Here is a 15294-nt window from a genome sequence, read left to right as displayed (position 1 = left end):
AAACATGCATGTCAGATGTTGACGTTGCTGGCTTTCCATAGTTGTGGTTGATCGGATCAATCGCAACTGTTCGAAAGACAGGGACCCTGGATTGGCCATTGCCATTTAGCGATCGATCGCAGACGTTAGTGATACAGAGTCCTGCAGATTGTGTCAATGTTAAGTTTTACTCTAGTTGAACTTGAACTTGAAGTTGAAACCGCCACCGCCGCCGCTACCGAAGGGATTGAAACCGAATGGATGCCCGTGATGAAAGCCTTGGTTTCTCTGCTGCTGTTGTTCGGGGTCCAACGGGTCCTCCCCAGCGTCAAACTTTTCCCTCATTTCTGAAGAAATAATGGTTTAAAAATGGTACATAATGATTGAAAGCATTAACAATGATTGATAACTAATAGTAATAATAATGAAAAGGATAGTGATATAGCATAATCCAAAATTATCCACATGGATAAAAACTCAAATTTTCATCCTCACAGCGATTATCATCATACATTAAAAAAATAACTGTTTCACAAAATAATACTAACTTTAAAATTCAATATTATATTGAATAACTTTCTCATTTATCATCAGATTTTCAGCATGTTGCTTGCTGAATTTTGCTCTATTTATTGAGATATGATCATTTTCAGGCCGGAATACCCCTTTAAGTTGTCCCATACGTACCTGGGTCTGTAAGGACTTCTTTGGCATCGGCGATGTCCATGAACATTTTCTCTGCTTTGGATTTTTGTTCCCCTTCTTCATGTTTGTCTGGATGCCATTGCATAGCTAATTGTCGATATGCTTTCAATATGTCCTTTTTTACAGCATTTCTGCAAGACAAGAAAAAAAAATACCGACTTGTATCACGGGAGATCCACAACACTTTGCAGACTTAATCAAAAGATACAAGGTTCAAATCTCACTACAGCACTCACATCTTTTGACAAATTTACATAGTAACTTTTCCATGCGATGTTAACTTCAATGGAATCCTTGATTCTAATTGGCAACCGAGCATTGCCATATGGGAACTAACATCGGATGGCAAAAGTAGTAACTGTTATGCCATAGGGTCATGTTCAATAAGAGTGATTTCTGTTGTCAGGCACTGTCTAGTTACCAACAAGTATCCATCTTCTTTCCAACTAGCTGGAATAATATATCAAGGTTTAAAAGGCTGATTGTCATTAATGGATCCATGATATTTGCTCCAGGAACAAATGCTCCAATTGAAAAAAATATGCATGTTAAACCAAACATAAAACCTAACCTCCAAAACTAAACAATAGACCCTAATCCAGATCTTCATATTATTCAATGTAATTTCATTTCAATTCATTTCATTCAAAATTAAAAACAATTACAAGGTAAAAATATATATACAATAAAATAGAATGTGGAGACAGCTTGGAAGAACATTGAAGTCTTATGCTGCCACCAATGATACAAACAATTAAAACCAGGTACTATATTATTCTGAACCAAACACTCTGTTACAAACCTAACTCTAACCATACACCTTCTGAGATATTAAGACTGGAGCAGATGTTGCATAAGACGTGTCACCACTTGTAAAATCATGCATCATGAAACAAAAAAATTGATTTAATAAATCTTACCTTCTGACACCTAAAATTTTGTAGTAATCCCTTTTCTTGGATTGTTTTAAAAGTTTCTGCGCTCTATCTAATCCTTCTTGTGTTCTCTGCACATCGTCTATTTCTTTGGCTTTTTGGTAATCACTTACAGCTGAAACAGAGATCAATAAACAAATGAAAATGGTTTCAATACCCAATACATATTGTTTCCCCTCAAACAATATTTCTTAATTTGCTTCTTTTTTTAACCTCAATTTGTACTTAAAATCATTACAAGCCTTGATTTTAACAACTGCCATCACTATAGAAATTGTAATCATCAATCACAAAGTACTTTATTTGTTAATTAAAATGTACCCTATTGTAATTGTAAAAAGCATCTCTTTCAGATAAACACTCACAAACATTAGGAACAAATGTATTTCAATCATTCACCATAAATCCAATCACTCAAAACTTTGGAATACATAAGGATTAGAATTGCTATACACGTAAGCATTTATGCAGTCAATTTCCTTACAACTTGAATATATGAACAATTCAACTTCCCATCGTACAAAGAGTACTATCAATTCATCTAATCAATCTCAACGATGGAAAGCCTTTTAAGCCATAATCTGTTTTCAAGTTTTTTCTTGAACTACAGCACTCCTGCATGCATCATATGGATGTTTGTGTTTGTTACGAGGGGCCCCAAACAAAACCAGCTTGTTGCTGATTGGGCTACCCTACTTTTAAATATTTGAAATAAATGAATGAATGAATAAATAAATAAAATAAATGGCATTGACCGACCACTGTGCTCCTCTTTGTTTACAAAGTGGATCATACATCTTTTAGATAATGATAATAATAATTGGCATTTATATAGCGCTTTATCAATCTACGACTGTTCAAAGCGCTACACAATTATTATTACCCGGTAACTGGATTCATAGCATTTCAAGCAGCCTGTTAGGTGCACACTTGCTAAACCAACCACAATGACGGCTGTTTCCTACCGGTACCCAATTAGCACCTGGGCGAGAGTGGCAATGTGTGGATTGACGCCTTGCCAAAGGGCGCTAGGCCATGGTGGGATTCGAACACACGACCCTCTGATTACAGGGCAAGAGTCGGAACCGCTACACCACGGCGCTTCTAGATGAAAAATAGCTTGCTATAATTGAGACTGATTGGATCAATTTCAATTAACTTGTGATACCAGGCCAAGGTCTAATGAGAGACTCACCTTCTTCATACATTTCGTCTTGGATATAAGTTTCAGCTCTATCTATAAGTACATCTATATTTTCTGGATCGTCTTTTAAAACCAGTGAACACATCTTTTTTGCTTCAGGTAAATTTTGGCTCTGTCGAGAAATAGTGTAAGAAAATAAAAATCTCCATATTACAAAGACATTACAGGAAAAAAAGTTCCCCTGGGATAGGAAGATATACATTTCTCACGAACCAAAGAAAAATCAATAAGAAATGTATTTAAGTACACATTCATTTTTTTCAAACTGACTTATAGGACTGCTGTTTGGACTTTCAACTCACAATAGATAGAGGAATGATGCTTGAATATATGTGAATACACATTAAATAAGAGAAATGTCACCAATCTGTTCATTCAATGAATTATCTTTGTTTTGCAAAAAAAGGTATGAGCTCTTGTCCAGTACAGCTGAATATATTTATCATAAAAGCTGCTATCTACAAATTAATGTTTGTTATCATTATTACCATAATTTAAAGAAAAGAAACAAATGAGCAAGAAATAGAAACACACTGAAACAAAAGACAAAGAAATAAAGAAAATTGATAATAACAACTTCATAGTTTTCTGGTAAAGTTAATACTAATCAAAACTTGTATTGCATAAATATATAGGGGTGGTAATCAACAACTGTCCTTACCATTCTATATGCGTGACATATCCTTGCATTTGCCCTGAGTTCATAAATACCTCCTTTACCAGCAGCCTCTATCGATGCTTTTAATTTTTCTATAGCCTCATCATATCTGAGATAAAAAAATACATAGAGAAAAGAATAATAATACAAGTAGGTTATTTGTATAGCTCACATATCCACCTCCAAAGGTGCTCAAGGCGCTCCTATATTACCCTGGCTAAGCTAGGCTATCAATCCCAGATTGGGGGAATTACTTTCTGCCGGTGCCCATTTACCTCGCCTGGGATGAACACAGCACATTGTGCTGTGCTCAAATAAGATCAATAGTGATTCCAAGTAACCATATTCTGTTTATGAAGTTTTCCAATATTATGATATATTATGATATTTCCATCTTTTGTGTATGTAATTAAAAGCCATTAGAAACTGACTTATTTGAGTGAATGCTTGCAATCATAGACAAATAAAGTAATCTTGATTTCAAATATTTTCATCCGATAGTTGAGTAGTACGGATCAGAGTAAAGGTTTTCTTAACTGTGCTTTCAAATTCAACAATTGGGTGGTTACAAGGGGGTTTCAGGTAAAGAAGCCATATTGAAAGACTATTGACTATTACAGTCACACCTGTCTACAAAGACCACAATTTTGGTTTCTCTTGAATTGTATTTCCCTCATTGAAACATGTATCACAAGAACCAGTGTAAAGAGCACCTGTTGAATATAGAGACCACTTTTCTTATCTCCTTTGAGTGGTCTTTACAGAAATGTATAGAATTCCCTCTGTACAAATTTCCAGGTAATCATGAAATTCCCCCTCCATGGTCAGCTTTATCCACAAGCAACATCATACTGTTTAACTCTTAAAATACATTTAAAAATACAACAATATGAATATGCAGACATCTAGATTTTTTAAAAAGCCTTTTTACATACACAGAAAAAGTGTACACAGTAAACACAATATAATAATTTTAATTCATTGAAATGAAGTTTTATGCCCCCTTTAAATACTATACAATAAGCAAATGGATAATGAAGTTATGAAATAAATGGATGAATCAAACAAATTTAACAAGGGGGGAAGTTATGGGGGGGGGGAGGGATTTATGACTTATTTTTTATGATTTATGATAATAATAATAATATAGGGTATTTATATTGCGCACATATCCACCTTGTTAGGTGCTCAAGGCGCTCCTATATTACCCGGCTAAGCTAGGCGTTCATAGCGCACACAGCTTTTTAAGGAATTACTTCCTACCGGTACCCATTTACCTCACCTGGGTCGAGTGCAGCACACTGTGGATCAGTTTCTTGCTGAAGGAAATTACGCCATGGCTGGGATTCGAACCCACGACCCTCTGTTTCAAAGTCCGAAGACTAATCCACTGGGCCACAACGCTCCACATGACTTTATCTTTCAGACACAGATAATCACAACTGACACTTACCTTCCATCACGGATATAATTTTCAGCAGCATCCAAGAATCTTCTGATTTTCTTGAGCAGCTTGTAAAGAGGGAAGCACTCCTTGTGATCGGGATCCAGTTTCAAACATTCTCGTATATCTCTACATGATCAAACAAAAATCAGACGAAAATCAGTCAAATGGTCAATACATGTATTTGCTTTAATAGCATTTTACATTTATAATCATACAAATATGTAATACACATTGTAAGGGTAAGAATAAGAATTAATTGTTCAGATACTCTTCATGTAAAAAAATGCAATCAATAAAAAAATGTTGTTACTGTATCTCTTAACATCACAATCACCAGTTGAAACTGATGTTGATCAAAACACTTTGGAAAATATGAAAAAGAAAAAAAAACAATATCAATCATTTCTGATGAATTTCATAGTTTAGGCAAGATTTTTTTGCAAATATCATAAGTTTGATGTCTTCTACATATACAATTGAGTACCTGTGATCAGCCTTGGAGAATCAGAATTCTCCCCCAGTCCTCTTAAGAGTAGGGGGAAACCCCGGTGTAGCGGTCCACCTGCATTCCCCTATTTGTAATAGGTCTGATTCCCAGAAAGTTATAACCGGGAGGAGCGACCTGCGGGTCACAGTTCTGTGTGCATGCCCTTCAAGGCGACCCAGATTGGCTGGCCCCTCTGATGCGCCTTTGAATGTCTTTGACAGATATATGGCGTTATACAAATGCTGTGCATCATCATCATCATCATCTTATCTCTACCTTCTACCTCTTCCCCTCCCGACTGAATACTGACACCCCACCCCCACAAGAAACTTAATTCAAACATTCAGAGACAAAAGCAATAAAACAATAACCCCCAAAAAAGGAAAGAAAATACAGAAAATTCAAACTTACTCTAAGGCCATATCTAGATCTCCCATACTGTCATGCGTTCTACTCATTTCTAGATAGACTTCTGTGCTGTCTGGAACCAGTTTAGTTACAGATCTTAGATCATCGATGGCCTTGTATAACTCTCCTAACTCTGTGTAGACTTTCGCTCGTTTCCTGTGCATATCTGCATTCCACGGTAAATACTGCAAAAAATGAGAAAATTGAAAGCCTTTTGAAAGACATCAATGTGATTTTAGTGAACATCTTGGAGTTTATGGATTTTTTGTACTATATTACATACAGATCTACAAAAGACATCAATTGGGAGGAATTTCACAAAGATTTAAAGTCCAATTTAATTCATGCTTAAGTGTCAATTAAGAACACACATTACCATTAGCATGTGATCTCATTGATCATTTGATTGTATTATATGGTAAAGTGCATGATCTGACCAATGAGGTGATAATAATAATAATAGCCAATTTTTATAAAGCGCTTTTCCCAGAATGGCCCAAAGCGTGTTACAGCATATTACCCTGGTCATTGGATTCATTTCAATCAAGCACGAAAAGTGCACAATTTCCACTCCCTGGGGAGCGTTCCTTGCATTCGTCGCAGCCACATTATGGCGCTGGCAAAATCAAACATACACTATCTTTCGCATCCTACCGGGTACCCATTTATCACCTGGGTCGAGAGTGGCAAAGTGTGCCTTGCCAAGGACGCTAGGCCGCGGTGGGATTCGAACACACGACCCTCTGTTTACAAGGCCAGAGTCAGAACCACTACACCACGGCTCTTCAGGTGATGCATTCATTCTGCATCCAATCAGGAATTCAAGTGAATTTTAAGTCTTGTTTTAATCTTTGGGAAATAACACCCTAAAATAAGGCAACACATGCCCTTTGCTGAATATTATGAAGGAAGTGGAGAATGTATAGTATATGAATGCGAGCCAAAATCTGGTGTAATCCATCGTCATGTTGCAGAGTGTGTAGAGACATTGTTCAACGTATCACAATGCTAGTAAAGCAAAACATGAAACCCTCCTATTTAGCAAGACCTCAAATGACTTTGACTTTTTTTTGTAACAAAGTAATGATGTGGGTCACACTAATAGTTATTCATATTATTTTTTTTCAATGATCTTTGGGGAAAACAAAAGTTTACCTCATGAAGGATTGCACATTTATAAAATAGTAATGAAATACATGCAGTGCTCATATATATTGCTTTTGTTCCAATCTTGTGGACTTGGAAAAAGTAGTATTCCATTTTCATTTGCTGCATTGTTATGAATATTTGGTAAAGTATATTTTAATGTATTTCATTTTCACATGCAATAAAACGTAATCAATACAATTATTCAAAATATCCCCATTTCTTGCAATTATCTAAGCAAATGTAAATAACTGCTTACCATAAGAACCTTTGAGTATGCATCTAATGCTTGTTCTAGTTGATTTGATTGGAATTGTTTGTCTCCTATTGCTATTCTCTCCTCGACGGTGCGGGTCATTCCAAGCTGCTTCTCAGCCTCTTTATTAGATGGATCAAATTTCAACTGCAAGCAGCAAGAAAAAAATCAGGGAAAAATCATTTTTTTAAATATTATCGGAACTCCAAATATACATTAAAGCTAGAATTCATGAAGTTGTGTTCAATCTCCCTGAAGTAAACTTAATTCATGGCTTAACTAATTGCTGTATCTTAATTAAACCCACTGAACATTTCACAAAGGATGGGCTGGGGAACCCATGGGAGAAAATTAAACATAAATGGATAAACTTCAACCTAAGGGTTAAATTTAAACCACCATTGTGATTTTTTACTGTATTAGTACAGAAAATTGTATAAGCAAATATCATAAATACAACTATATTATCAGCAAACCTGAAATCTTGTGACCATTCAATTGTAAACTGGATTATAAGTCATGATTCGTATCCTATCTGCTGGCCCAAGCTGATGAATTTCATTCACCTTTCCACCTTTCCACCTTTCCATGCCAGTTAGGTTCAGCAAGAATAGGTGAGTTTGCCAATTGCACCACGTGGATTAGTCATATAAATTCAGATGTAGGGACACATTTCAAAAAGTACTACGTTATCAACAATTTAACATGGGAACTTGAGTAAGAATCACATAAAGCAGCATAGAATGGAGATTTAAAGCACTAATTGAAAATGGAATGAAAGTCCTCTACCAAGATGAAGAGTAGAAGGAATGAATGAAGAAAAGGAGGAGAGGAGAGGAAGAGGGGGGAAAGAGAAGGAGGATGAGGAGAAAAAGGAGGATGATGATGAAAGGGGTAAAGTGGTAGAAAAAAAAAGGACAACAGACAGAGAAAACGAATCCAATATCTCACCACGGCAGCATAATCTTCCCTAGCTTTAGCAAGATGTCCCTGCTTAAATAGTACGTTGCCATGGTTGATGAGAGCGGGAGTGAAGTCCTGCTTGAGAGTCATGCTCTTCTTCAAGTCTGGTAGAGCCAGTTTGGACCTTCCTTGGGCCAGGTAAACAGCAGCTCTCTTGTAGTATGCCATGTAGTTTTTAGGATCATTTTCTTGACAAAATCAAATAATAAACCTTTCTTTAATAGAGGCATATCTTTACAGAGATTTCAACTGCTCTCTTTTTGAAGAGATTTTCATTATAGCCTACTGAAGGTTTCATTTTTTCAAGATTGTAACTATAATACACAATGTCTGTTAAAGAAAATTTATACTTTTTTTCTAACCAAATATTTTTTTTCATACAAATAAACCCCTGCAATTTATTTTTAGGCATTCCTTCAATTATGTATAGTTTTATGATTTGCAATGTTGGTGCAGTACCAAAGAGCATTATTTGAATACATTCTGACTCACACAGAAAAATTCACACCAAGCTGTGATTGATAATATAATGTTCTGCATTCTTTCATTAGGCATAATTCACAAGGGAGATTTTAAAAACTTTCTCCTTGTTCCATGCTGTCCTGAAGTTATTTCTAAATGTACAAATTACTGAATTTGATCTCAGCCTTGTTGTACCACAAAGGTCGGCAATGGATTGCAAATATAAGAGTGCCATTCTGATTGGTTCCTGAACAGTATTTTTTTCAAGGGCACAGAACAATCGATTTAATGACTCATTGCTATTTAGGGATTGGTTGCAGACATCCAATTTTTTTTAGCCCCATTTGCATATTTCTTTTAGGGGTGCACATAGAGAATGTCTAATCGAGTGCTCATTACCCTTGAGCTTGAAATTATGTTTATGAAAGGTAATTAATTGGTTTAAATCCCTTCTGTTGCTTCAACCTATATTGTGAATTTGGGCCTGACATCATGTTGTTCTAGAGGTTCAGAATGTACAAGTGGATAATACATATTGTTTGGTAGTAACCTTGCATAATCAGGAGTCTGTCTCATTAAGCTGTTTCTAAGTTAATAAGAGCGACTTTAAGAACGACTGGTGGCTAAATAATCACAAATGAACATTTAATGTTGAAGATCATTTACCACAAGAAAGGATCACAAGTCATTCTTAAAGTCACTCAGACTCTTAACTTACAGCTTTATGAAGCTGCCCCCAGAAATGATGATTTTTTTTTCAAACAGATTAAAGTTAGACTGTCTTTATTATGATTATAAATTTTCTTTAAAGGTCAAGTCCACCCTAACAAATGTTGATTTGAATAAAAAAGAAAAATCAAACAAGCATAATACTGAAAATTTCATCAAAATCAGGTGTATAATAAGAAAGTTAAGGCATTTTGAAGATTTGCTTATTCTACAAAAAATTTCTCTCTATTTCTATCGTTTTTTATTGTTTGAATTATACAATATTTCAATATTTACAGATTTGACAATAAGGACACTCTTGTTTAAATCACAAAATGTTCAAATGATAATACAAGGCTCCACATTAACTTTTTTTGGTGGTGGCCCGTTCGGGCCACCAAAACCTTCAAATAATTTTTTTTGGTGGCCCACTAATAAAGTTTGGTGGCCCGAAAAAAAATATAAAGAAAAACATTAATTAAAAATGAATAAAACAAACTGAAGTATTCTGCAATCACTAACACGTACCACTATTCTTTGTACATCTTGTATATAAATCGTGCTTGCTGTTATTTTACTTTGCATAAAACAAAAGAAAAAATAAAGAAAGAAAAAACAAAGAACAGGTCATAAAAAAAATTTTGAGAAAAACAAAAGAAAATTTAAGAAAAATAAATAAAACAAAATTATCAAAAAATGGGGAAAATTATTATTATTCAGTAGAAACATGTTCTTTAATCAGGTATTTTCAATGGGAAGGGGTATAAATGGTTTAATCACTGAAAAAAATGAAAGAAAAAAATAAAATGGCAAAAGTTATCTGGAAAAAACAGTGAGACAATTCCTTCCCTATATTTGACAAAATGATGGAAAAAAAATCACATGTCATATCAATGAAATGCCTTCCCAAAGTATTTACTTCCTTAAGAGTGGTTTAAGAAGTCATTTGTAAACAAGAAAGAGCGGCCTATTTATTTTTGGCTCAAAGAGACACAGCTTCGAAATAAACCAAATATCAACATACATACAAATGCACATATGGGACTGTGATGTACTCACCTATGTGTATTAATGCATTTGGAAATCGGTCTTTTTGAGTCAAAAGAGAGGTCATAATTCCTCCTTTTAATGCTTTCAATTAATCAGGTTTCAGTAATATGGACTGTAGAAGGGCATTTCATTGGTGTAAAATGTGACTTTGACGTAGATTTCCAAAGTTCTGGGGAAGATTTCTTAGCAGTAACATTTCGTATCGCAGCTCCCTGGGTCTGAATAGTCTGCTCGTGCACAGCTAGCTGCATTGGTTTCATGCATGCAAAGCTCAGCCAGACAGCCGGCACGGCCGGCTGAATAATAGTTACTGTATGCTAGCGGTAGGCCTACATACTGTCATGACTATGCACTCTTTGTGTGTGTGTGTGTGTGTAGATTAACAAAAAAGGCGCATGACGAATTGGCTTGCAATTTTAACTGTAGAAGGTTGATAAATGCATGCAAAATCGGGAGAAAAATTGCGCTACTTTGAAAATTATTGGTTGCCCGATTCGGGCCACCAAAACTTAACATTTTTTCAATAATGGTTGCCCGAGATGAATTTTTGGTGGCCCCGGGCCACCGGGCCACCGCTAATGTCGAGCCTTGGATAATAATTTACACATGTTCACAGAGGAATAAAACTTTGTTTCATATGACAATGACTAGAAAAAAAGAATATTTCATATTCCATGTAATGAAATACCAAAGAAATAGTGAATTGATATTAATGTCATCAGTCTCCTCATTCGCATACCGAACAGGATGTGAATAAAACTATTTTATGAAATCAAACGAAACTTTAAAAGATCATAACTTTATTATTTTACATCCGATTTTCGATTAAATTTTCAGTGTCATGCTTGTTTGATTTTTCTCTTTTAATTCAAAGAATGAAATGAAAAGAAAGTAATTTACTAGGTTGCCATGAAATAAAAAAAAATACAGTAGACACTTTACACTATCACATCGAAAGTGTTTACTAAACAGTCTAATGGTTAATTCATTACTGGCACAATTGGTAGAATAAGACTGGTAAATGTTTATACCTATTGCAGAATTGTATTGGGCCAGTGCATCAGCAAGCTGACCAGCTGCTAACAAAGTGTTTCCGGTCTCCATGTATTTCTTGGCCTCTGCTTCTGATTTGGCTTCTCCATCTGCACAGAAAACAAAGAACATCCATAAATTTTTCATGAAATAGATGAAAAATTGGCATCAAGCTCATCTCTAGATTTAACTAACATTTGAAAGACTAGAATATATGCCAATTTTTCTTCTATATTTTCATTCAAACTTCAAATTCAATCAATAAAGGGGGGAAAAAAGCTAAATACAAATTAAAAAGAAAATTGGAAAGACTCAGAGGCAGAGCTGGAGTTAATTGATGGGTCAGTAAGTGTTTTAAAATGTTGATGCAAGTAAGATAGAAGTAGAAAAAATCAATGAAAGAAAGTAATGACTTTTTATTTTGAATTATTAAGTAAAAATTAGGAACAAAAAATCCCTAACATGAAATTCAGGAAATTGAATGATCTCGATCAGATTAGACTCACGACAACCAGATAACTCGAACTCAATTTCAAGCAATCGCAATCTGTCATGTCTGTACATCTGCCTCTATGAACAACTTGTAATCTTTTGTAGATCCTTACTATGATCCTTAAAATCGGCAAAGACAGTGTGATTTCATAAACAAAGTATTACTTTTACTTTCGTTAGACAAGTGAATTGGGCCTTGCTTGGCCTACTAGTATTACTAGTACTAGTAGTAGTACATGAGACTACAACAAAAAACAAGACAAAAATTGTAATGGATGGGACTACGGCAAAGGCGTGAGCAGCAATTTTGAGATCTTACCATCATAATGAAGAGACAAAGTCACCAAGAGAACTGGAATCGAGCTTAAAAAGTTGTGCAGATTGAACATATCCCTTCGTTTCGCCATCATTGATGAGTTAATGCTTGACAACAATCTGACATTAAGAAATTACCACCGCTGCGACGAAATCGGTTCAGTAGCGGACTCGCAATATAATAATACACGTATGTTCTACTTTCGTCAATTTGATGTTGGTCCAATTTCTCTCAAAATAATTATATAAGTATCATTAAAAAATCATATTAATACTATTTTTTATTTTGTAGAAACTAAAATATACTTAGATATATTTTATGATTAACTATAATATATTAAACTAGTCAGTATACAATATCTAACTTCAAACTTGGATTGAATCATTACATTGCACTACACAAGAAAGATGTGTTGCGATTTGATTGGTCAAATAAGGACTTCTCAAACGTCGAAATTACACATGGACTTTTCGGCTCCACCCATCAACAAAACCACTGTTGATTCTCTGTGAATTGTTGTTGAATTTTGACTCATGCCCGAGTCTTTTTTTTAGTGTTACTAGTGGCACCTCAATTAAAAAATGTTCACAAAACGAAACAATTAAAAAAAAATACTAAACAGTCTAATGGTTAATTCATCACTGGCAAAAATTGAATCGGGGGGGGGGGGGTGGCTGGGGCCGGTGGAAATACAGGGGAGGGGTCTGGTAGGCCTATACATCGTGATCATATTGAGATTTTATAGAGATTGGTAAATATCATGCACAAGGCGGCCCCTACAAAATTTTCAAAAGCTTCCGACAAGAAGGTTGATTTGCAGATATTGGGCTATCTAAATGTTCTGTGAATTTTGGGAATATTAAAAGACACCTCACCATCAATGGAATAAGGTAATGAGTCCATTGCCCAAAATGTTCTTCTTTTTTCTGGTATATCTTTATAATTTATAACATCGAGAATAATATGATTATCAACATGGTAAAGCTTTAGGGGAAAGTTGAGTGATGTCACCCACCGATGACATCATCTACTAGCAATGTTTTTTAATGTATTTTTAAACATATCATTTTATGACTAAAAAATGTCAATGTTATACAGATTTGACAATAAAGGACAAGTCCACCCCAACAAAATTTTTAATTGAATAAAGGAGAAAAATCCAACAAGTATAATACCAAGTGCCACTTTAAAGTTCAATAACTTTGTTATTTTTTATCTGATTTTGATGAAATTTTCGGCATTTTGCTTTCTACTCCATTTATTAAGCTATAAATACTTTTAGCCAGGACCACCCCTTTAATTTTTGGATAAAACCTTTTTTTTTTGCTTGTCAAATGTTTTCGTATACGAAATCCCCTTAATTTTGGTTACTCCCTTTTTGGTTGGCTTGTCAAATTTTTCCTCGTGAAAATGTGCCCCCTCAAAAAATGCTGGATCCGCCCCTGGATGACATTTAAAAAATTCACCTTCACAAAACAGTTATATGCACATCCGGGTCGGTCTGCAAATGAGCGGACTGATGGCATCACTCACTCACTAATTTCTTATGTATGTCATTAAATAAATGTAGAATATGAACTATTTCAATTTTCTCCTCTTTGTCATATGAAACAAAGTTATATTCCTCCCCGAACATGTGGAATTACCATTGTTTTCACATTTTTGGTTCAGTCAAGTTTGTCATTATTGTCAAATCTGTAATTTTTTTTTGGAAATATTGTATAATTCAAACAATTAAAAACAAAAGAAATAGTGAGTGCATATAACATGTTTTGTGAAAAATAAGCGAAAGTATAAAATAATTAAATTATCTTATTTTACATCCGATTTTGATGAAATTTCAGCATTATGCTTGTGTGATTTTTTTTATATTGATTAAAAACATAGTTTTTCTAGGGTGGACTTGACCTTTTAACAAGGAAACTATCCTTTTTTTAATCAGAACTTAAAGGCCTATTATGTTACAATAATTGTAGTTCTGTATGTTCAGTGGGTATCAAACTTTGTTTAACTATATGTTATCATGAGGAGAAAAAAAAGTTTCATATTTCATGTATTAACATAAAAAGAGATGATATCACAAATGTCCTCGTTTGTATATAGATGATACGAACCATGTGTGACTGATTGTTTTGCAAAATTACGCGAAAGTGTAAAATGTCCTACCTTTCTTGACCAACACCAGATTTTCAGCGTTATGCTTGTTTAGTTTTCTCTTTTGATTCAAATCTATACTTTTTGTTGTTCATGTGTGATTCTCTAAAGGGGAATCCATTAAACGAATAAAACAAAGTATGCGCGGAGTGATAAAACTAGAAACGGAAGAGAATTATGGTAATTTGAAAGAGATGGGACAAAGATATAAAAAAAGTCACTAACTCATCCTTCAGACACAAAATTTCAAGCACGCTTACAAATATTGTTTTAACTTTCATTTAAAAAAAAATAACTTTTTAAACAATTTGTTTAAAAATTTTAATGAAATTTTTTGGAGTGTATATATATACAGACTTAACCCTGTCTAGGCCGGGGGGGGGGGGGCCTCGGAGGCCCCTCCCCCGGTCATATGAACTCCCAAAATACCCCACCTAGATAGGGTTCAAACACGCGTGCACGACAGCACGAGTAAAAAATAAACAGCGATTTTACAATGTTTCAACAATGTGCAGGATATATTTTTCATTCAAAAGTTAACAAGCTACATCATGGAGGGCAGTATTGAAATTAATTAGATTCGTTAGTCTATACCACTGATCTCTATCAGTGGTCTATACATGTATAATATGATTTACATAGAACATTTTCTCAAATGGCTTTACATTGATAATTAACAGAAAATTGCTCACATATCGACATGCCTATATAGGCATTAAAAATTCAGTAGTATATAGTAGACATGATAAAATAGGGAATAAAGCGGCTAGAAAAGGTCTATAAATAATTAAATAGCATGCATGTTGAGGGTTCCGTATAACTGACCTGTAATCACGTTACTGATCGACCCTCGATCAATGGGGTTATGGGGGTGAGTTTATTTTTTAATTGG

General features: G+C 34.6%; 1 protein-coding gene across 1 annotated transcript; it reads right to left on the bottom strand.

The window, feature by feature from the left end:
- Positions 1-12440, bottom strand: LOC121430328 (dnaJ homolog subfamily C member 3-like). The gene is made up of 11 exons (XM_041627606.1): positions 12252-12440; positions 11440-11550; positions 8177-8376; positions 7229-7372; positions 5827-6008; positions 4935-5054; positions 3485-3590; positions 2815-2935; positions 1605-1734; positions 667-815; positions 1-326 (listed from the first exon to the last, which is right to left on the bottom strand). Exons 1-11 carry the CDS (start codon positions 12340-12342, stop codon positions 172-174), a joined length of 1509 nt encoding a protein of 502 aa, XP_041483540.1. The 5' UTR covers positions 12343-12440; the 3' UTR covers positions 1-171.
- Positions 12441-15294: the final 2854 nt, after the last annotated feature.

This window comes from Lytechinus variegatus, chromosome 16, assembly GCF_018143015.1.
Source record: "Lytechinus variegatus isolate NC3 chromosome 16, Lvar_3.0, whole genome shotgun sequence".
Classification (NCBI taxonomy): domain Eukaryota; kingdom Metazoa; phylum Echinodermata; class Echinoidea; order Temnopleuroida; family Toxopneustidae; genus Lytechinus; species Lytechinus variegatus.
The sequence above is the reverse complement of the archived record's forward strand: the minus strand, read 5'-3'. Positions and strand labels throughout refer to the sequence as shown.

Bases quoted from the DNA above. Each gene is read 5' to 3' on its own strand.
- LOC121430328 (XM_041627606.1), bottom strand. From the start codon at position 12,342: ATGATGGCGAAACGAAGGGATATGTTCAATCTGCACAACTTTTTAAGC. The intron at 6,009-7,228 runs GTAAGCAGTTAT...CATTTTTTGCAG, and splicing joins CATACTCAAAGGTTCTTATG to TATTTACCGTGGAATGCAGA. The intron at 327-666 runs GTACGTATGGGA...TTATTTCTTCAG, and splicing joins AGAAGTCCTTACAGACCCAG to AAATGAGGGAAAAGTTTGAC.